This window comes from Zeugodacus cucurbitae, chromosome 6 (genome assembly GCF_028554725.1).
Source record: "Zeugodacus cucurbitae isolate PBARC_wt_2022May chromosome 6, idZeuCucr1.2, whole genome shotgun sequence".
Taxonomy (NCBI): domain Eukaryota; kingdom Metazoa; phylum Arthropoda; class Insecta; order Diptera; family Tephritidae; genus Zeugodacus; species Zeugodacus cucurbitae.
In genome coordinates, this window is record NC_071671.1 from 9,160,934 (window position 1) to 9,184,530 (window position 23,597).

Consider the following 23,597-nt stretch of genomic DNA (forward strand, 5'->3'; position numbering starts at 1 on the left):
TGGGGCCTTAAAAACCTATGGTCCGATTTCGGCGATTTTTAGAATGGGGCTGCCACACTATAAACATAGTATTTGTGCAAAGTTCTGCATCGATATCTTCAGTTGTACTTACTTTATATATTGTAAAGTAAACGATTCAGATTGTCTTCAAAGTTCTGGTATATAGGAAGTAGGCGTGGTTGTGAAGCGATTTGGCCTATTTTCACAACATATCAGTGGGATGTAAGGAAACTATTACAAACCAAGTTTCATTGAAATCGGTCGAGTAGTTCCTGAGATATGGTTTTTGACCCATAAGTGGGCGACGCCACGCCCATTTTCCATTTTGTAAAAAAATCTGAGTGCAGCTTTCATCTGCCATTTCTTCTGTGAAATTTAGTGTTTCTGACGTTTTTCGTTAGTGAGTTAACCCACTTTTAGTAATTTTCAACTTAACTTTTGTATGGGAGGTGGGCGTGGTTATGATCCGATTTCTTTCATTTTTGGACTGTATTAGGAAGTGGCTAAAAAAAAACGACTGACGAAAGTTTGGTTTATATAGCTCTATTGGTTTGCGAGATATGTACAAAAAACTTAGTAGGGGGCGGGACCACGCCCACTTCCCCAAAAAAATTACATCCAAATATGCCCCTTCATAGTGCGATCCTTCATACCAAATTTTATTTCCATAGCTTTATTTATGGCTTAGTTATGGCTTTTTATGTGTTTTCGGTTTTCGCCATTTTGTGGGCGTGGCAGTGGTCCGATTTTGCTCATTTTCGAAAGCAACCTTCCTATGGTGCCAAGTTTCATCAAGATATCTTAATTTTTACTCAAGTTACAGCTTGCACAGACGGACGGACGGACGGACAGACAGACATTCGGATTTGAACTCCACTCTTCACCCTGATCACTTTGGTATATATAACCCTATATCTAACTCGTTTAGTTTTGGGTGTTACAAACAACCGTTATGTGAACAAAACTATAATACTCTCTTTAGCAACATTTGTTGCGAGACTATAAAAATGTACTTTAAATCGTTTAAAAACCGGATTAATGTTAACTTTCTTAAGGTATTTTAGGTTCACCTAGATTTAATTTCAAATACAACGTATTTTGATTTGTTACGATACTTTTTTTCCTATCTTGCCCGCCAATTTCAAAAAATCATAAAAATGGAAATCCGAGAAATCGCGTGTCAAAGTTTTCGTTCACAAAAAACCGTAAATTTCTTGAACTTACCCTCTTAATATGCTAATCAGCGATTCCTGCTCCATATAACTGTCCTTCGGACTCTTCAAAAAATTGGTTTTTGGCCAATTGCTCTAAAAAAAAATCGATTTTTTGAAGCCTCGTAAGCAAGCTCCCCTTTAGGATAACGCAATTTGACCCATATATTCGGTATAAAGTCCAATAGAATAACGAATGTCATCATATATTATATAAGGGCTGAGGTAATTCCAGAACCAATTTGACTAATTTTTCCCACCAAGACTATACAATCACTTAAATTTGCTAAGAAATCTCACATATTAATCCATATATGCGGAATAAAGCCCATCGTATTTTTGAAAAACCTATAATTACGTATGTGGGAACGAGGGGAAGTTATGACCCGAGTTTAATAATTTTTGGTACAGGGATAGACTATAAAAAGAAAAAAATTCCTATGAATTACATTAAAATATCTGAGACATTTACCGAAATTTTCCGTGAAAAAATACCCTTAGCCACTGAGTTCTTAATTTTCGATATCCGGGACCTTGAAAATTTATGGTCTGATTTCAACAATTTTTCCACAAGTGTATCATATGATTGTGTAGTTGATGAGTCGTATGACTTCCAAACATCCGTTTTGTGAACAAAACTATAATACTCTCTTAGCGACTTTTGTTGCGAGAGTATAAAAACATGTTATTTACTAAGAAAAAAATAATACTTAGCTGAATTTACATATTCTGGTGTTAATAATTGATATAAGTCTGTTTCCTTTCACATTAGCTCATTTTCAGTTTGAAAACCTTAGTTGTAAACTAGTATTTTGACCGGCTACTTTGATATAAGAGTACGTGTATATATGTACATATATGAATCAATGTATATATGTATGTATATCTATTTATAATATGTACAAACGTGCAAGCGGTGTCAGGGATTGTAAAGTGGTTGCTGTAAAACTTTCACCAATCAATTTACACCAAACGTTAAATTGTCGGTCATTAATCATTGGATGTTGCGTTGAAAACAGGAAAAGTCTTATAACTTGTATACATTTCTATGTACATTTGTATCTATGGGCCTACATATACATATGTCTACTTAAGTGATGGCTTGTTGCAACAAACAGCGCACAAATGGGCATTTATGGCAACATTTTTCATTAATTTTCTTGAACCTAATTGATCGCAATTGCAATTTTAAGGTGTGGCCGTGGCTGTGGCTGCAGTCTGGAGAGTTTTTCTGCGGGCTTAACGAGAACACTGCATACCGATTGTACTTTGGGGGGAAACATTTGATTTAATTTACTTAAAAATAATAAAAAATAATTGTTATGAATGATAGAAAAGTGAAGCCATACATACCCTATCGATAAAGAAATAATAATAATAATAATAATGTGGAATAAAACATTTCTTGAAGATCGTGAGATCGCAGCAAAAGTGCTTTATAAAGTCACCTATTCATCGCTGCTAACAAAATATTTATAAATTGACTCAACAATTTTTGGTATGATTCGGAAAGGACTTCGAGTTTCCTAAGAGAAAAAAAATTAATTCAAATTAAAAACTTGTATATAATATTCCACTTAGCAAAACTACTTCTGCTAAAAGCAAAAATATCTCTTAATACTAAAACAATTAGTGCCAACAATCAATATGGCAAATACATACATCTTTATAATATGTACCGACGTAGATACTTTTCTTGAACAAATATGTATTGTCTTGTATATATTAGCTTTCTTTCGTTCGCCATGTACTCGTACATATCGATGCATAACTTTGCCAATGTTGTTTTTCACTGGCTGTCTGTGTCCATTAATTGATAGCAATTATGGAAAGATGCCAATGGTGGGCCTAATAGACAACTACAACTATAGTGCCTTAGTAGAAGTAGCAGTAAGTTGGCATATTTTTTTGAAGTGACGAAGTTGTGTTATTTTATTATACCCTGAACAGGGTATATTAAGTTTGTCACGAAGTTTGTAACACCCAGAAGGAAGCGTCGGAGACCCTATAAAGTATATATATATATAAATGATCAGTATGTTGAACTGAGTCGATTTAGCCATGTCCGTCTGTCTGTCCGTCCGTATACAAACTAGTCCTTCAGTTTTTAAGATATTGTTTTGAAATTTTGCAGATGTTATTTTCTCTTCAAGAAGCTGTTCATTTGTCGGAACTGCCGATATCGGACCACTATATCATATAGCTGCCATACAAACTGAACGATCGGAATCAAGGGCTTGTATGGAAAACTTCCGCATTTTACTACATATCTTCACGAAATTTGGTGTGAGTTATTGCTCATAGAAATAATTTAATCTCCGAAAAAATTGTTCAGATCGGTTCACTATAGCATATAGCTGCCATACAAACCAAACGATCGGAATCAATGGCTTGTATGGAAAATTTTCGCATTTGACGTGGTATCTCCTCGAAATTTGACATGGATTACTGCTTAAGGTATTAATATAATCTCCGAAGAAATTGTTCAGATCGGTTAACTATATAACCTTAATGTTTCTAGCAAACAACTCGGCTAAAAAGAATTAGTAAAATGTTTTCTTTTTTTACTTACTTTTTCTTACGTCTTTAGATTTGCTTAAACACATAGTTACTAAAAGAAATGCACCTGTGAAGGGTATATTAGCTTCGGTACAGCCGAAGTTAACGTTTTTTCTTGTTTTATATTTAATTTGTTATAAAGACGTCTTGCTAATGTAATAAAATATTTAAAAAGTGGAGGTATCTTATCAGAAAACAATAAAAATATACAAAAAATTTGAATAATACATCTTCACTGTGATTTTATGTATACATAAATAACAAATTTAATGAAATTTTACTTTTCGCACAGCCAAATTAATTGAATACATTAAGCTTATAATTGAGAAACCAGATTTTGCCATTCGTACAACCACTCGATTTACAATCAGTTGTTATAAACTTGTTTTGCTGTTCATAAGAAAAAAGTAAATTTCAACAGTTGTTTGCTACTTTATCAATAAACACAGCCAAATTTAAAGAATGGACAAGCGTAGCAGAGTTGCATTTCAGTTTCAACTCAATTTGTATTCGATATTTGAAATTAACATAGTAAAATAAAATTTTTATTTTGTATAGTAAATCGATCCAAATCAGAGCTTTAATCGAGCAAAGGCCGGTTAATTGTTAAATTATTTCCTGTGCGAAAAGGTTATAACGCTTGTCTTGCTTTCGAAAAAAAAAATATCTTAGACAAATTGTTTTTTTAAGAATTTTATACCTATACTACTATATTAAATTAATGACGTTTTCAACAAAAAGTGTTATTTTTTATGTCAGTAAAGTTGTTTCCCACCTTAAGGATTCTATAGCTTTCAACTTGAACTCAAATGCGATTCTCTGATGTTTTCCAAATTTAATGAATGTTATACAGTGGAACTTCTCTAACTCGAATCACCATAATACGCAAAATTCGAGTTAGAGAGACTTCGAGTTATAGAAATGTTCATTAAAAAATACATTTTCCAAAATTATGTAAAATATAGATTTATACACAGCTTTAGTTATTTACTTCGCAACAAGTTGTATTTAAATACATTAAAACATATATTTTGTAATTTTGTTTGTTGCAGTTTGCTATTGTTTGGCTCTTGACGTCTATATCTCATGCCTTTGTTACACGATTTAGGAAATATATAAGTATAAAATCATATTCTTTGTTTGCCCCACACGATATAGAAAGACTCTTTTAAAATTGTTCCCTGATAGTAAAATTTTAAATTTTGTATAATGTCCTGGTGGAAAAGTTCGATTTATGGAAGGAAATTTGTATGAAATTTGACTTCTATTGCCAATTCAAGAGTTCGAGTTATGGAGAACTTCAAGTTATAGACATTCGAGTTAGGGAAGGAAATTTGGCTTCTAAAGGCTATTGCCAATTCAAGTGTTCGAGTTATGGAGATCTTCGACTTATAGAAGGTTCGAGTTATGGAAGTTCCACTGTATTTAGATATATTATTATATTTTAATTATAATATAATTGGCTTCCTGATTCTATAATATTGTTATACTTAGACAAAGATTTCAATAAGCACTGAGTCTTGATGTAAAAACAACTATCAACTTATGTCACTGACCTCAACAATTATTCAATTGGTGATTCGGTTTGGTTCTTAAGAAAACTTTTTTTTGACACCTGTCACCGCATAAAATTATTTATAGTATAATTCGCGAAGCCTGTAAATTTTTCTTTAAGATTCTTGAATGAGAATTAGAAAAAAAAAAATCATTGTTTGAATAAATCTATAAATTTCTGTTTAAATAATTTGTTGAAGAATATATTTATTCGTATGCACATTTTTTTAATTATGCTGTTCTTATCGCTGGATTATGTTACACTTGTATTTTTATGAATGTGCTTGCAAACATATGTACCAAGCAAGGTGATAAAGAAAAGCATGATGTCATACGATATAAAAAAATTAATAATTGACTTGCGAATGAAGAACAATTAAAAGAAGTTTAATCATTCAAACATTTCTAAAATATACAGAAAATTGTATAACATTGGTTTAAATATTTCAAAATTTGATATTTTTAAAAATATTATTTGTTAAAAAATATATTTAAAAAAATGATAAAAAAAAAATTAAAAAAATGATAAAAAAAATTAAAAAAAATATGTTAAAAAAATAAAAAAAAATGTATGATAAAAAAAAATAAAAAAAAGTTTATTAAAAAAAAATATTTATATTAAAAAAATTTACATTAAAAAAATAAACAAAAACAATTTTTTTTTAAATATATACAAATGAGTGCATAATATTCCAAGCTGTTTGTCATAAAAATTAGTAAATTTTGACACTCTTCAATTTGTTTTATATAAATAAAATATTTGTTTATAATAATAAATGCTAAGAATAAGAATACATATATACATATATGAAATGTAAATAAATGTACATATATATATATATGAGTGTCTTTATAGCAAACATATTAAGACTGCTTGAATGAACTGCCAAACGGTACGAACGAACACCTGACGGCTCTTATCAGAAACTCTATCAGTAGTACGTCATGCCGTAGTATGAGTATATGAGTAGCTAGTCAATACCCTTGAATTTCTACATAAAACTAAAAATAGAAAATATCAAAAGTTTTAGAACTAATGTAACTGGAAATCAAACTTTTTACTTACGAAATTATATGTAATTAGCTAATCATAAGCGCCGATTACTCATATTTATGATGACGGTAATTTTCACTAACTGGTAATCAAGTAAAACGTTTTTTAGTCTACCTTTCATTAATTATGTTCTCAAATCGTCTGTAAATAATGCGAAAAGTCACGAAATTCACTTTCGTTGATTTTCACTCGTCATAAAATATATTTTCGTTTAGATTGTGAGCAGCTCAGCCCAGCTTCGGAAACAAAATTTATATGCATATCTAAATACATACATACACACATATGTACATACATATTTGTTTACTTTATTTTATTTTTATTTTTATCTGTTTCTGTTTTGTTTTTTTGTTTTGTTAATTTTAATAAATACATATGTATATTCATAAATGTATGTTCACTTTGCCGGTTTGTTTATGCCGTTGAGTGCCGACTGTTTTTGTTGTTGCACGCTTATGTCATCCGCGAATTTAGTCAATTAAACTCACTTTCTGACACTAAGCATTCAAGTCTTTGATAAATCGACGTTCGAGCTTAATATAAATATATATATATATATTATATTCTTAGAAATACAGCAGCAAAATATTTGTTTTTATAAAATTTGATAAAACTCGCGCTTTTTTATTATTTTATTTGTTAACCTACATATTTACAATATAAATACTGTTAAAGATAAAATAAATAAATTATATATTTCATTATTGCATCATTATGCAAATCTTATATTCAGCTCAGTTCGTGCTGTGGGTAAGATAGAAAAGTTTAATTTAGAAAAGACTAGCAACTTTTATACAGTATATCATTAGTATCACTAAAAAGCAGTTTTATGTAAATAATAAGCGCTTATGACATCATATAGCGACAACACGTCACCATCAGCTTGGTAGGTGGCTGTAGAAACCGGCTTAACTTCAAGAACGTCGGCAACGTGAACCTGCGCTCGTACGAAAAATTATACACTTTTTCATTATTAAGCTATCTACAAGACAACAGTTCTATAAAAATAATATATTTCTGTCGAAACGTGTATTTATGCGACTTTTGATTTCGATTTTCTATTTTAGTTTCAAGTTATTGAATATATTTTATTAGAACCTTGTCTTCTTTTAATTTTCTACTTTTTATGTCTCATGTCTTATATATGTATATTAATATGTACTAATCAACACTCAATATTATTTTTTATTGCCTCCTACAAGTGTCTTCTTTGTTCTTTTGCAGTTGACGCATACTCAGACTTTGTCTACAACAAAAACCACATTACTTTAACGAGTGAGTAATTAAAATCAAACTAATTTTTTAATCAAATAAAATGACAATCCATGACATTTACTTAGTATTTATGTTAATTATTACAACAAATATATCCTTTACTAAATTGAACGTGACCTACACCTTGCCACGCAATGCCATGCCAAATCGACAAGTGTTAATTAATTAATGGCATATTTGTTGTTTTTAGATTTTAGATTCAAATTGTTGTTTTTTAAGAGATGCTGTTGTTTTTGATTGTAAATTTTTATATTCAGAAAGATTTTTCATTTGAATCTCGACATATGTATTAGGACTACAACTTTGCTTTCGCCGTTTTCCAATAGATGTCTCTAGGGTCGATTAAATCGATTTTTTTATATCGATCTTGGACATTTGTGTCAACATTAACCTCAACATTTGTGGAGATCTGTTTGCATCCCAAACTTATTCTCAACTGAAAATGTCACTTTTTGAGCCGAATTCTCGACATTTGCGGGAAATTTTGCTTTTATTTTTTAATTCCCAGAAAAGTGCGGCTGAGGCTCATCGACATTTGTAACCGTTTTTATACAAAAAAAATCTTAAAAAAAAAAACCGCGGAAGCATAGTTGTAGACCTAATAGCTAATATCCGATATTAGTAATATCATAACTAATATATTATTTGGAAATATTGGGATCACCCATTACGGCAAATACCATTAACATAGTCGTAATCAAACGTAGATCAAGCTATGGTGGTATATCACTTGATAGAAAAATATCCTGAAATCCGAGGCGCACGCCTACAAGATGGGACTGACAGGAAATATCAAGACCAAGGTACCAGAGCCAGGAGCATCTCTTGTGTGCTTGTTCTGCATTGTAAAAGCAATGGCTTTAGGGCCTCTTGGTACGATAATCTGGAAGAGGTATAATTAGTAAAACCACATAACCTTTTGAAATTCGGCTCAAGTGCAGGTATCCTAAAGAATGATTACTTCTCATTGACTACCTGACAGCACTCCATGTCTTATGACAAATGACCACAATTGGTTTATGTATGGCTTTCTGGCTTACCAGACTAACCTAAACTAACCTATACTAGAAATCGTAATTTATTAAGCGATTTATACAAAACTTTTTAAATAAATTAATAAAATACAAATTTTTTTATTTAAAGAAAAGGTTTCCTTCTTTACGTGAAGTTTAGTTAGTTTTACAAATCCTTAGGTAAACGGAACATTAATTAGATTCGAATTCCAGTCGCTACCGGTTCTTATAATCCTAAATAAAAATTCAATTTCTCGAGAATCAATGGTCTACTATTAAAATATAATTTATACATGCTCATTTTTTTCCCGAAAATATTAGAGCAGTGAGCGACGTTCCCATTAAATTTACCCGATGCAGCAGTAGTTTCAAACTCGAACTCTTGAATTGACAATAGAAGTAAAATTTCAAATTTCCTTCCAAAAATCGAACTTTTCGACCAGAGCATATTACAAAAATTAAAATTTTACTATCGAGGCAGAATTTTAAAAGAGTTCATATATTCATACGGAGGCGAACAAAAATGTGATATTACACTTATTGATTTCATAAATCATGTAATAAAGACATGGGATACAAAGGTCAAGAGCCAAAAAGTCTCTCTAACTCGAAGTTTTTTTTGTGGATTATGGCGCTTCGAGTTAGAGAGATTCTACGGTATGTAATAAACTAGTTTTTATTTTTACTTGAACTGGGCATAATTTACAAATCAAATTAAAAACTCATTGGAAATCTTTAACAGAATTCGATGAGAGAACATACAATTTACTACCTTTCGATTAGAGAGTTATGACCAGTTTTGATGGGTAGCGCTATATTTTTATATGGTTCTTCATGTTTTTTTATAACAATAGAGTTTAAAGGGACTAGTTATCTAAACATTCTATAGACGATAGCGAATTTTTGTACATACATACATGTTGGGTTCCCAAGGAAGAGTGTAATCTTTGTTTGAAATTCAGTCTGAAATACGTCGGAGTCTCCCTATAAAGTTTGGTTTTAGTTTGAAGGGCAGGTCTCTGTATTTCTAGAAGATCTCACTTGGACAGTTATGAACTTTGTCCTTTGTGGTACCAAAAGTACTCTTAATGGATCAGATAGACCTTCACTAGTCGACAAGGCGCTTGGAATCTAATGGAATTACAGTCTGGCATACGTCTGATTCTCTCCATAAAGCTTTCCATGCATTATGTTTCAACTGAAGGACTTCCGGTTGAATGGTGGTACGATTGGCTGACAGACACCTCTCATCCTTCAGATTATTTAAACACACGCTATTATTTTGATTGCTTAAAAATATAAAATTAATATAATTATATCTGCATAATAGTTCTATATGAAAGTACTCAAACTACTCAGCCCTTTCGTGCATAAATATTTGAGTAGCTTCTGATTACAATTTGAAGTACAACAAAGTTGTAATCCAATGTAATTGCTATTGTTTACGCTAAATTCAGCACGAACGGGAAAATAAAATGGGCTGCAATAAAATGGGAGAAAGAGTTATGACTTCTATGTTTATAACAAAAATGTAAGTTTCAATCGCTTGATTTATGTGTGAATGTGTGTTTAATTGCTGATTCAATGTTTTTTTTTACTGACTTTAACCCCACATTGGCGACTTCCATGGCGCCAAATCAGTTACAACATGTTGGCGCTCAAGAGTGTGAGTAATTGTGTGTGCGAGTATACCGTGGTCTACGCATGCGCACCACTAAATGGAGCTCGTAAATTAGACGACGCGGAAAATCGTAAAAACAATTTTACACTCATGCTCGAGTTTGAAATTGGCACACGGCTGATGACGATGACGACTTGGAGTGACGTGATGACTGTGCTTTCAATTGGGGTGGCATGATTACCTCATTGCTGCCACACCACACCACATACACAACTGCACTGTATTTGTCTAAAACAAAGTTGCTCGCTCCACATACAGTTATAAAGTGTGCTGTTAGATCCTGTTTATGGATACGTTGACTTAACGTTGCCCGATTGTCGTGTCGATAGAAACGGAAAATGTAATTATTTGGTCAGGAAATTTTGCAAATTGACAGTCAAATTGCCGTCTGGCGCCAACCCAGGCGAATGGGTTGATGGAGTGGCTTCGTTGGAGAAGCTACGAATGTACATATGCAAGCATATGCATCTCTATGCAATTGTTGTGGCAACTCTGCTAAAATTGTAGACTCTCCAATTAAATTTGAAAACAATAAAAACGAATTACTTTCAAACAATGCGGGCCTTGATTTTTTATGCCACGTACACATGTTGGTAAATATCTATTGCCATAAGGAAATACTACTGTTTAAATACAAAAAAGTCAGAGGAGACACGCGACGCTGATTTTTAAGCTGGGGACTTTATGGCACCACACGCACATTCAGGTCATGGCACAACCTTTTTTTATTCTTATATGAACTCACATGCAATTGTGACGCATATGCACAGCAAATAAGTAACCCTTGCAAAATGAGTCGCGACTCGCGAGCTGACTTCGTGGACGTTCAGTACTGTCTGCTGTCTAGATGGTTAATCCACGAAATTAAGTGACGGTCACTTGGCGAATGACGGCACAGAGATGAAATTAAAGCGACATTAACGATGTACTTTTCTAACGGTAATAAAGTAGGGGGGTTTCCTCTGTTTCTTTTCAGTCATACGACGATAATGTTGTGGAAATATTTTTAAAGTTTCTTCTCCTTTTAGAAATTAATTTTTTTTCGACAAATAGAGTATTCTGCTAATTTATATATATTTCTGAAAACCTATTGGTTGTTATAACGCAAGTAGGTGCATATATAACTTCATTGCTTAGCGATGGAAAGAAAAATAAGAAAAAAAAAACAAGTAAGGAAAGGCTAAGTTACAACCGAACATTTTTTAATCTCGCAATTTATTGATGTAATTTTATAGAGACAACACAATTCGACCCATATATTCGGCATAAAGTTCAATAGAATAACGAAAATCATCATAAATAGTATATGGGGACTGAGGTAATTCCTGAACCGATTTCACTCGTTTTCACCACCAAGATATAATATATCGAAGACTATACGCTTACTTAATTTTATATTACTTATAATTAGGTGTATGGGATCTGAGAGAAGTTATGACCCGATTTTAACCATTTTTGGTACAGAGACAAACTGTTATAAGAAAAAAATGCAGAGCGAATGAATTACATTAAATTATCTGAGAGATTTACCTATATTTTCGGTGAAAAATTACTCTTAGGCTCTGAGTTCTTCATGTTCGATGTCAGGGGCCTTGAAAAATCATGGTCCGATTTTGACAATTTTTCCACAAGTGATGTCACAGCTCAAACACAGTATTTGTGTAAAGTTTTATTCCGCTAGCTTCATTGGTTCCTTATGAATACATTATAAAGTGAACGAATCAGAAGAGTTCAAAATTTAGTTATATGGGAAGTAGGTGTGGTTGTGAACCTTCTTCGCCCATATTCCACCCGTGTCATCAGGGTGTCAAGAAAGTGTTATATACCGAATTTCGATTTGAAATCGGTCGAGTAGTTCTTGAGATATGGTTTTTGACCCATAAGTGGGCGACGCCACGCCCATTTTCTATTTTGTAAAAAAATCTCAGTGCAGTTTCCTTCTGGCATATTTTATGTAAAATTTGCTGTTTCTGACGTTTCTCGTTAGTGAGTTAACCCACTTTAAGTAATTTTCAACCTAACCTTTGTATGGGAGGTGGGCGTGGTTATTATCCGATTTCCTTCATTTTTGGACTGTATAACGAAACGGCTAAAAGAAACGACTGCAGTAAGTTTGGTTTATATACCTTTATTGGTTTGCAAGATGTATACAAAAAAACTTATTTGTTAATAAGCAAGCCTCAAGACAGTACACTTTTCTATGTAAATCTGCTACAACTGTCGAGTAAAAATTTGTCGTTCATCAAGTTTTCTGTAAAATTTTCTTAGAAAGGGCGTCTTCTAATCAAATTGTCATCAGCTTAACTAAAAACTCGCATATTTGCAGCAGTTTATATAGTATTTCACCTGTCGAGGTTTCCCAAACAACACTCATTCTTTTTATCTACAGTTCAAGCAAGAATGATTTGTTTACTACAAGTTTAATTATATTTATCAGTAAACTCGCGTGAGCTTTCTACGAATTCTTGCTTGCTTTATCTATAGTATCAGCAATTCTATAGAGCACCAAATAATAATAATATTTGTGTGATTGGCAAGAGGGGTGAGCTTGAAAGTTTATCGATATGTTTATATGTTTTGTGTAATAGATATAGAAGAATATAGATAACATATGTATATATTTATTCCATGTGTATGGAATATCTATGTATTATAGCATATATGTATATGCTAAGTTATGTAGATAATGTGCTGGGAAACGAGAACCTGTCAGACATCATATAAACAGTGTGTGAACTAGGGAAAATCCTACAGCTTGGTAAGCCTAGACTTACTAATACACGAATTAAATATAAATTATAGAAATAATTAAAATAGCATGATACACAAAATATATATATTTGATTTGAGCCAAGAACTACCAGGTTTGAATACAGAACTCTAACCTATTTGTTCGCCAGGGATAGCCACTCATTGGAATTTGTAACAATTTACTTTCCACTAGCTCTAAACTATAGAAAAGTCATACTGAAGGTTTCAAAGTTCTTTAATGTCGTTTTTTAAATTAAGCAGATCTCTTATAGAAGAGAGCATAAACGCACACTATTGATGACGCTTGATAATAATGAATTTTTCTGCAGTGACTCCGCTTTGAAATAATTCGATGAATAGATGGGTGGGTATATATGGAAATAAGTGTCGTAATATATATTGCTTGGTGTTGGCGCATACAAGTTCTAGCGGTGTCTACTAGAGGTGACACATTTAATTCAATTAAGTGAACTTACTCACTTACACAAGGTTAAGTGTGTGCTGAAGACATACATAAGTAATTTTAATTGAAAAATGGAGATGCCTCTAATTCTATTATTCATCAATTATCACTCAAACGTAGTGAATGCTTTGATATTGCATTATTGGAGTGAGTATGTACATATATTCGAGTACATTTATATGTATAGAAATTCGGTGTTAGATATAGCGAATACAGTGAAATCTCTCTTGGACGGACACTCACCGAGTGTCCCCTTAAGTGATTGAGAAGCTTATTTTTGAAATAGTGTTCGGGTTCGAAGATTGCTATTTTTGTCAAAACCTGATTTTTGTAAGCAATTTATTACGGGTTTGGGTAGAACCTTTGTCCAGACTTCTTTTATAAATTGTATTGCTTCTAAAATATTTATTTTCTTTTAGGTGAGCCAGTCTATATTCCTACCCATATATCTTTAATCTGAAATTTTCGAAAATGAACTTTGTAATTTTGAATAATTCCTTGATTCAAAGGCTGTCAAACTGAAGTCCTGTTACTAGGTAAAAAAATGATCTTGATCTTGAAAAAAATGATGATTTTTTGTTCGAATTCTCTTAGCCAATTTATCATTAAGGGGGTCACCACATGTGAGCCCATCACTTGGGATGACCCCCTTTAGTCACGTTTCATCCAAACCTACTTGTTTGAATGCCAATTTAGTGGAAATTTTCAAATATCGGTAGTCGCAAAAACTCTCGATCGTGCAGCTTTCCCATTAACAAGAGAAGGTTTTTCTTTTTCTCCTGCCATATTTGCATAAAATAGAACAGGGAGTCTTTCATTCAATGCTCGGATAAAAATAACTCTCTCGCCATCATCATAAATAACTCTAGGACTAACTATACGCAATGTCTGAACACAATTCACTAAGCTAATCAAGCTTATCATGTTTTTTCTAAGATACTTTTACCTTTGGCATTATTCGGGAAACCCCCTTTTTCAGAGTTAGTAGAGGTCTAATAGAAGTGTCCGTTAGTAGAGGTTTTACTGTATGTTATTCTTTCTGGTTTTATTGTCTATTTGGTCTTTTTCAATGAGCTATGCTTCAAATTCTAAATAGGTATATTTCTATTCTTATTCTTATTATTAAATTACAACTTTAATATCTACAATACAATAATGCGATCTCTCCCGCTCCACCTTTCAACTTTAATAGCTTTTATGCGAACATTTTATTCAATTAAACCAATTATTTACTTACATACGAGTACATATGTATGTACATAGAAATGTAGTTGAGTACATGTTGAGTATACTCAAGAAGATGCTTACTTCCTACTTCCTTCTACACCCCCCTTCGCCCAGGAGCAGACTGTCAAACCATATGTTGCTCGTTTGCAGACAACTTGTTGCTATTTGTGTCTGTTCCTCACTCTTCATATTTGTCGCCCTTAAACGGCTGTCAATCGTGCATTATTATTAGATAAAGCACCAGGAGACACTTCTTGCCACCATGCATCAACCATTTCAAAGTTTTGAGTAATCGTCTCTTCTGCCAATACTGTCAATGCCGCCACATCTGCTGAGCAGTTGCGTTCAATTAAAATAGCGCCACCAGCAACCAGCCCTCCTTCAGGTCAACGCAAAATATGAATCATAAAGTCGTATTTCTCACTTACACGAGCACTTATCAGTCGCTCGTCATCTGTGCTATCTCCATACATGTATGTACGTGTTATATACCTGTCAGTTTTGTCACTTGGCTGTCGAGTTGTAGATTCTCGGGAATGGCAAAGCTCTGTGTATACCAGCATTAAATTATACGAGTGATGTTCGTTAAGTTCGCTTACGAAATGTCGCTATTTAATAAAGAGATTTCTGCCGCAGATAAAGTTCGGTTTTGACGAAAGTTAGGTGCTGAAAGTATTTTTTTTAAAGAAATTCCTCTTCTCTAACACTGTTTTGTAATTAAGGTAGTTCTTGTGATTGAATTAGTGATTTGATGTGAAATGTGAGGGACCTATTTCGGTTCTATATCAATCAGTTTTGTTGTACGACGAAATGGATTGAATATTCAACCCCCAGTCAACACATACGAGTTAAATGTCAAAATACCGCTCTCCTTGATGTCTTCGGTCAAGCACCTACATAATAAGGCCCGTATGTATAAACAGTTTCTGTTGAGATGCTTACTTAGAAATCATACCTGATCATCACTGTCACTTACTGAAAGCCGCCTCCCAGAGCCATCAAGCGTACCTTCCTGCAATACGTCGACGACCTGCAAGATTATACCAACAGAACTTCGGAACGGCAGACTTTCGACAAGCACTGAACGCCATTTACAGAGGAGCCATTAACACCTTCATCGACTTCCTCCCCTGAATGGCGTAAACACCATCCATAACAGACACAGAGCTCGAGTTGTCTCGCGAAACTAGAGTGGCCCATGTTAAACTCCTATTTATCCAGACTGAGCCCCGACCTACTCAATACGAGAAGAGTCCCCACATGACTATAACCACCACTTTGTATGCCTCCTAAACTTCACACATTTAACACCCCTTTCCCTTTGGTCCGGCTCTCTCGAAAAAAATTCGATGACAATTAAATTAAGCTTATCGTTTCAGGCAAGTCTGAGAATTTTTATTTTTGGGTCCACAATTATAGCCTCCCTCGTAGTAGTGTATAGACAAGTATAGTTTATACCTATCTACTTAGGTATATATTTACAGTCTTTCTATTTATATATTCTTCGCACTCTTGAGACGACGTTGCCGAATGTTTGTATGTGGTTATATCTAGTTGTATACGTTGTCGTTGTTATTGTTGTTTATAAAGCATCTCTCAAATTAATGTTAATCAACTTTAATTTAATCTCAAGTCATAAAAAAACGTTGCTTGAAATATGAGAAAATATCGTTACTTTATCTGGGTTTTTAAAGAAATTTCTGTTTTTCTTCTTCATTTCAGTTCACCAAACCATCAAAATAGTTTAAACACAGTAAAACGGAACAGAAGAAAACATGCCAGCGGAAACGAAGACTGCCACCGCTGGAACCGAGGCTGATACGCCTACGAAAGGCAAAAAAGCGAATACGACCGGAAAGGCTGGACTGGCGCGTGTGACGCTGCTCGATGGCTCTCTGCTTGATGTCACGATCGACGTGAGTAAACATAGAAACACATACATGGTAGTATGTAAAGACTTTTGTCTTCTTCTTCTTCTACAATTTAGCGCAAAGCGAAAGGACGCGATCTGATAAACACCATTTGTGCGGGTCTCAATATTGTGGAGAAGGATTATTTCGGTCTCATTTATGACACTCCGTCCGATCCGCGCACTTGGTTAGATTTGGATAAGCCGGTTTCAAAGTTTTTCCGTACCGATCCGTGGGTGCTGCAATTTGCTGTGAAATTTTACCCACCGGAACCATCACAGCTACAGGAGGATATTACGCGCTATCAGCTTTGCTTGCAGGTGCGCAACGACATACTCGAAGGGCGCTTGCCATGCACTTTCGTTACACATGCGCTGCTCGGCTCGTACCTGGTGCAATCGGAGATGGGCGACTATGATCCAAAGGAGATGCCAGATCGTCGCTATTTGAAGGACTTCAAAATAGCACCCAATCAAACGCCAGAGTTGGAAGACAAAGTCATGGATTTGCACAAGACACACAAGTGAGTACACGCACCATATAGAGACCTTTAATTTGAAGCTTGAACTAAAATTGCATTTAAACTTTTCAGGGGTCAAGCACCAGCCGAGGCAGAACTACATTACTTGGATAATGCCAAGAAGCTAGCCATGTACGGTGTTGATTTGCATCCAGCAAAGGACTCGGAGGGCGTTGACATTATGTTGGGCGTCTGTGCTTCCGGTTTGCTAGTATACCGCGACAAGTGCGTATAATTTCTCACGTTTCCGTTAATTAGTAATTTATAAACAATTTATATTGTAGACTACGTATCAATCGCTTTGCTTGGCCGAAGATTTTAAAGATTTCTTACAAGCGCCATCACTTCTACATCAAAATACGTCCCGGCGATTTTGAGCAGTTCGAATCGACTATTGGCTTCAAATTGGCCAATCATCAGGCTGCTAAGAAGTTGTGGAAGTCGTGTGTGGAACATCACACATTCTTCCGTCTGATGACACCAGAGCCACCGACCAAGTCATCGCTATTTCCACGTTTCGGCTCCAAGTACCGTTATTCCGGACGTACTTTGTACGAAAGCAAGCGCAATCCAATTGATCGCACCGCACCGAAGTTCGATCGTAGTTTGTCGGGCAGACGTCTGACATCGCGCAGCATGGATGGTAAGCGTATGAGTTTATTATAAATATTGAAATTTCTTTAACACTTTTTTTTTTAATATTATAAGCGCTCGCTATGGCCGAAAAGGAGAAGGATGCTCAGAAACGTCACACCATGGGACATCCACCAGAGCATATTCCCGATTTTGACTCGCCACGCAGTCGTAGCCCATTGAAAAAGGATAAAAAGGAGAAGGTATATTTCTGCGCTCTTTTCTCACAAAGATTTCTCACTAGGAGAACAGTTTCGTTAGAAATTTTGTTTTCTCAAAAACAAGTGTATATTTTTTTTCAAGATTTTTCTTTTCAAAATTTACTGACAAAATTTATTTTCCTTCCTTTTTCTCGGTTTGTTACCATTCTGTAATTAATACGACACATAATTAACCAACTCACTAACAACAACAAAACATCAACCAAAAAAATATCAACAACACACCGCAAATGTAATGTAATAACCAATTGAAATGCTGTGAAAAAAACTCTAAAAAACAATGCGCACCTACCACAACCAACTCACCACACCCAACATCTAACTATGTTTGAAAAAAAACCAATACTAAAACAACAATCAATGCGCGCAACAAAAACAATTTAAAATGTACTCTTCTAATTCTAATCATAAATTTCATATTCATTTCTAACCGTAACTAACACACAAAAATATTTGAAAATTTGCACAAACACAAAACACATACATACATGAAAAAAAAAACAAAAAAAATTGTTTGATCCAAATAACCCCAAATCGTATAGTTAAAACGTGAATCGAGCACTGGTACAGCTTCCGCCTCTTCGCAGAGTTCACTCGAAGGTGATTATTCGACCCATACCGGTGCTGATGTGGCAGCCGGCGAGTCCGCCTCGGCCGTCGCCTATCTTGGCAAAGATCAGGTTAATTTCATTTTCAACAGCCAATTTCTATACTTCTATATTTATTATGGTTATCTCGTATATGCAATCATACAGTATTTACCTCGTACGAAATTTTACGTAATTATTTACTCTTTTATTTTCTCCATTATTTAACTAGTTTATTTATAGTGTATTTTTTCGAACTGAGCTTTAAGTGTCTCTTGTCCGTTTTTTTCTCTTTTATGATTACTTTTGTCCTACAATATTAACTGTTTGTTTTTCCACTTCTTCCACAAAATCGGTCCAATTTGATGGTTAGGGAAAACCGTCTATCATGTCTTGTTCGAAATTTGCTTGTCTACAAGCGAAAATTTATGATAATATTCAAGACTACTCCTCACAAGTAAAGAAATTGATAGATATGAGCTTTTGTAGCATATGCTCTATAGCTTGAAAAGGCGTTAGCAATACAAATACATAACAGAAAACGCAAGGTCTAACAGTAAACATCTTTTATGTCGAAGATTTAAAAAGTTCTTGCACGAACACGAATTTATTGGAAATATCTCATCATATTTTGCTTGAAAATAAGTTTATCAACAGAGTTCAATATACTTAGTTGTGGAAAAATAGAGTATTGGGGTCTAGTATAGTATAAACAGTTCTTTCTTGAACTGCTGTAAAATCAGACTAATTTCATACATGAAATCTCTCCAGCCACAAATTAATAATTTTATTTACTCACTCTTTGATTAAAAAAGCTGAAACTAGTCCCCACTAAATATACTTATATCTTTAGGAATTTCGAACATATTTATTGTAAAATTTTTATAAATCGCTGTTCTCTGTATATAAACAACTATACAAAACTCCACAAATTTTGGTTTTAAAACAAGTTTTATATTCATAAATTTAATTAATTTTATTTAACTCTTTTAATTCTCATTTTGGCTTGATTTACCTCAATTAATATAAATATTTTTATGCTGAATGTGCTTGCTAATGCTTAACCCTTACTTATACAACATAAATATGAACCGATTTTTGATTCATGCTAATACAATAAATTTTCGTAAGCGACAAGTTTTGAAAAAGAATCAGTAGAGGATTTTATATAATAGTTTTTCTAAAATTTTCTTTTAAAAATACATATCCTGGATTGAAAAAACATCGATGGAAGGTAGTGTATAATTAATAGATGAGTTTAAAATTGCATTCTGAAGATGAGAAGAGGTCCATTTATAATATATTTTTTATCTTCTCATATTCTCTTCAAAAAAAGGTTCTAGGTCCGGCTGAGTCTTCTTATATTGAATTATTCTCTAAGAAAATATAATCACTTCCAGAAAAAAAACTGCAATCCTTGTAAACTGTCCCATTAATATTCAAAAGAAGTCTGAGACAATCATAATAATCTTGCCGTCTCAAAATGTGAGATAATTGGGTCTCAAAAGCAACAACTTCTATTTAAAAAGTTAGTTTTTGATTCAAAACTGAAAACTCTGTATTTCAAGCCAAGCTTCAGAAAGTGTATAAACTTTGTGGTAGATAGCCATGTGATAGGCAATTAATAGGATAGATATGGATTATATCCATACATATAAGTAATTTATGAAAAATTTTACTACTAGATCCGCTCGGCACTGCCAGAAATACAATTACCTTAAGGGGTTATGGGTAGTCAGAGACACGAAAAAATGAGAATTTTCAGTAGTTTTTTTTTTGCTATTAAATCATGTTATTTTACAAAAGTAATAACATGGCATTATTACACAATGTTTTGACTTAAAGTCACGAGAAATTGAAAAAAAATTATAATTTCCAAAGTTATAGCTGTTTGTGTTGACCCAGTTCCAAAAAACGTCCTTGCGGTGACTATCACAAGTCCTTGGATATTGATCTGAAATCAATCGGATAAGAAGAATTAGTTTTATAAATAGATAATCCTGGGCCTGATCGAAGTTTTGTTTTAATTAACAAAATGACGGCCTTAGGAAAATTTTTTCTATATTTTCGGAACAAAATCAACAGTTATATAATTGGTATTAAAAAATCGAAATTTTTAATTAAAAAAAACCGATCAGGTCTGAGATATTATCTATTCTAAAAGCTATAGAAATTTCAATAAAATCTACCGAGCGGTTTTCGAGTTACAGTTGTCACCAGTTAAAAAAAAATAGCTTTGAGAGAAACGCATAGAACCCGAGAAACCGGTTCCGAGCGTCTTGGATTGCCCGAGTAGTCTTTGTTATTTGTCGAATACGGCGTAAAGTAATTATCGGATCGACTTCAAATTTTCAGAGTATACTTTTAAGATATTACGCTTAAACTATTGAAAAAAATTAAGTTTTTTTAAATTTTGACTACCTCTTAACTTAACTTTTTTGTAGATAGTAATGCTTTAACTGAGATGATTAATTGTGGTTATATAATTGATAAGAGAGTTCTCTACTACTAGAAGTGAGTTTCCGTAAATAACCTAGGGAAAGTCATTTAGGGTATTCACAAGGTGTCATATTGTATCATATCGTCATATTGTCATATTTTTTATGACTGTCATACCAACACCGTTGTTGTTTCACATGCAAAATTAAAATATGGCTGATACAACACTGCGTGGTATGTTTCTTGAGTTCGCTATTCTATACCCCTACCCACTTGCTGCCGAATTTTTTCGATTTTTTGCGGCATATGCCTAGTACTGCAGTAACCGGTTACTTTTTGGAACCGGTTTTTTTTTTTGGGAAACACTCGTGGCAGTGTGGGCAGTCGGTGGGTGGGGCTTTGGGGCGTATTGGGGCAAAACTTCGACGAGTGAGTAGTCGGTTTTCTGTGAAGAACCGGTTTTTTGGGTCGGTCAGTGGTCGGTTTTGCTTGTGCCCTTCTGCCCGAATACTTCTCAACCGATTTATACCGCACATTGTATATATCTGGAAAATACGGACATATATCTGGTTTTGGCCTCAGCAAAAATCGCTATGATTAAGTGTAGAAATATGACAAAATATGACATACAACAGTTAAGTGTGCTCACAAGTGTCGTATTTTTTAAGAATATTAAAATATGACATAAGACATACAACAAAGCTTGTGAATTGCCTAATTAATACTAGTCATGAAACAAAAATGTTTTGGGTAGACAAAAAAAAAATTCAGAAAAAAAGGAATTGAGTCCTATGGTAGGTGTCTTCACATGGTAAACTAGGCAAGCTAGAATGGGTAGAACGTAGGTCATTAGAGCGTAACCACTGGGTGTACATATGCATCTTCTAAAAGCAAACTTGATGTTAGAGTCGAAGAAATTAAAAAAATTTCCTACGATTTGTTGAAAGATGTTTAGTAAGACCTCCTTGATTTAAGTGCGACTGCGTAAGTTCTTTTAACGTGTGCTTTCAACTTAAATGAATCCCAATATTTGAAGATAACTGTATATAATATAAATTTGTTAATATTAGAGATAAGACACTGTAATTTGTATTTGAAAAATTTTAGATAAATTTGTCGCTTATGTCATTTTGTTTAGCATAGCTTGGAGAGCTGTCTATATTGTTAATTTTAAAACAATATACATATGTATACCAAAGCTTGTATATGTACCTCTGTAAAATATTTACGATTTTCAAGTGGTCTTGAATTCAAAATATACTCTTATAAATGTAAAATAATTGATTTTGTCCCAAATATTCTTGTTGTCCAGTGTTATACCTTAAAAATATTCATACATACATATTCGTAAGGAAATTCATACCATTGAACTAATTGTGCGGAGCAGCGAAATTTTTTCCATTGTTTAAATATACAAAGCATACCCATACATGCACCTATATGTATTATTACATACCTATTACATATGTACATAGTGGACACTTAAATGTTTCAGTCAACACATACACATAAGCTATAACTGTTATCGATCCAATACATATAAACAATCACTACATTACATACATTTATACTTATATACATTGTTGTACACATACATAACTGTTATCTTAAACTATTATCTTTTAATTAATTGCTGTTTTTTTATATGTATATAATATATGTAAATTATTAGTACTATTAGTAATACAGGGTGTTGCAACTATGAACATTTAACTATTCAAAAGTGCACATAACGGCTTAAAGAGGCTGTAGATCAAAAGTAGCCGATTAGAAGAGTATTTAAAATATAAAACTTGAAAGCTATGAAGCCAACTATAATTTGCTGCTTGCTTCAGCCGCCTTTTCCTTTAAGCTCTTATTTACATATAAACATACCAACCACAGACTCATATATACTTATATACATATATCTTTATGCGTGTACATATAACTGTTATTAAATAGCTATAAGCATGCCAACGCTTTAACAGTAATAATAACATAAGCTCAGCTTTGTCTAAATTTTGTCGCGCTTCAATTTTACTGTCTTCTTATGTGCAAGACAAAAGTATTAAAATTAATAAATTTCTTCCATTTCTCTTGCACCAAAAGGCCGAGGCCGAAAAAGAGGCCAAATTGAAGAAGAAACAACAAGAAAAGGAGGAGAAAGAACGCAAGGAACGTGAAAAGAAGGAGAAAGAGGCTAAGGAGAAGGCCGCCAAGGAGCAAGCCGCCAAGGAAAAGGCCGCTAAGGGTGCTGCGGCTGGTGCCGCCGCTGCTGAGGGCATGAATGGTGAGTGCAGCACGGTGCATAAATTTACTTAAGTTACTAATTGCATTTTGTTGAGCAGGCAATGATGATTTGAATGATTCCAACAAGTCAGAGAAATCCGGCAAAGGACGCGTAAGTATTCTTGCTAGAGCAACTAGTTTATCATTATATATACGTATATATCACCAAAAAGTGGGATATAATAGCATAGTGTGTACCGTTAACTAAAGATAATCATGACAAATGCC

At 33.6% G+C, this 23,597-nt stretch overlaps 1 protein-coding gene across 9 annotated transcripts in view; it reads left to right on the forward strand.

The window, feature by feature from the left end:
- The window catches only part of LOC105210995 (protein 4.1 homolog), an 83,064-nt gene that overhangs the window by 50,055 nt on the left and 9,412 nt on the right, over positions 1-23,597 (forward strand). For 6 of the 9 annotated variants that reach the window (XM_054233973.1, XM_054233971.1, XM_054233972.1 and 3 more), the window contains 9 exons: positions 7,603-7,653; positions 16,511-16,704; positions 16,776-17,221; positions 17,291-17,443; positions 17,503-17,861; positions 17,927-18,054; positions 18,615-18,752; positions 23,190-23,370; positions 23,429-23,481. In XM_054233973.1, coding sequence (XP_054089948.1) covers positions 16,564-16,704; positions 16,776-17,221; positions 17,291-17,443; positions 17,503-17,861; positions 17,927-18,054; positions 18,615-18,752; positions 23,190-23,370; positions 23,429-23,481 — 1,599 coding nt within the window. In that variant the 5' untranslated portion in view covers positions 7,603-7,653; positions 16,511-16,563. The remainder of the gene's footprint in view (positions 1-7,602; positions 7,654-16,510; positions 16,705-16,775; positions 17,222-17,290; positions 17,444-17,502; positions 17,862-17,926; positions 18,055-18,614; positions 18,753-23,189; positions 23,371-23,428; positions 23,482-23,597) is intronic. The other 3 variants (XM_054233976.1, XM_054233979.1, XM_054233975.1) reach the window with 3 other exon arrangements.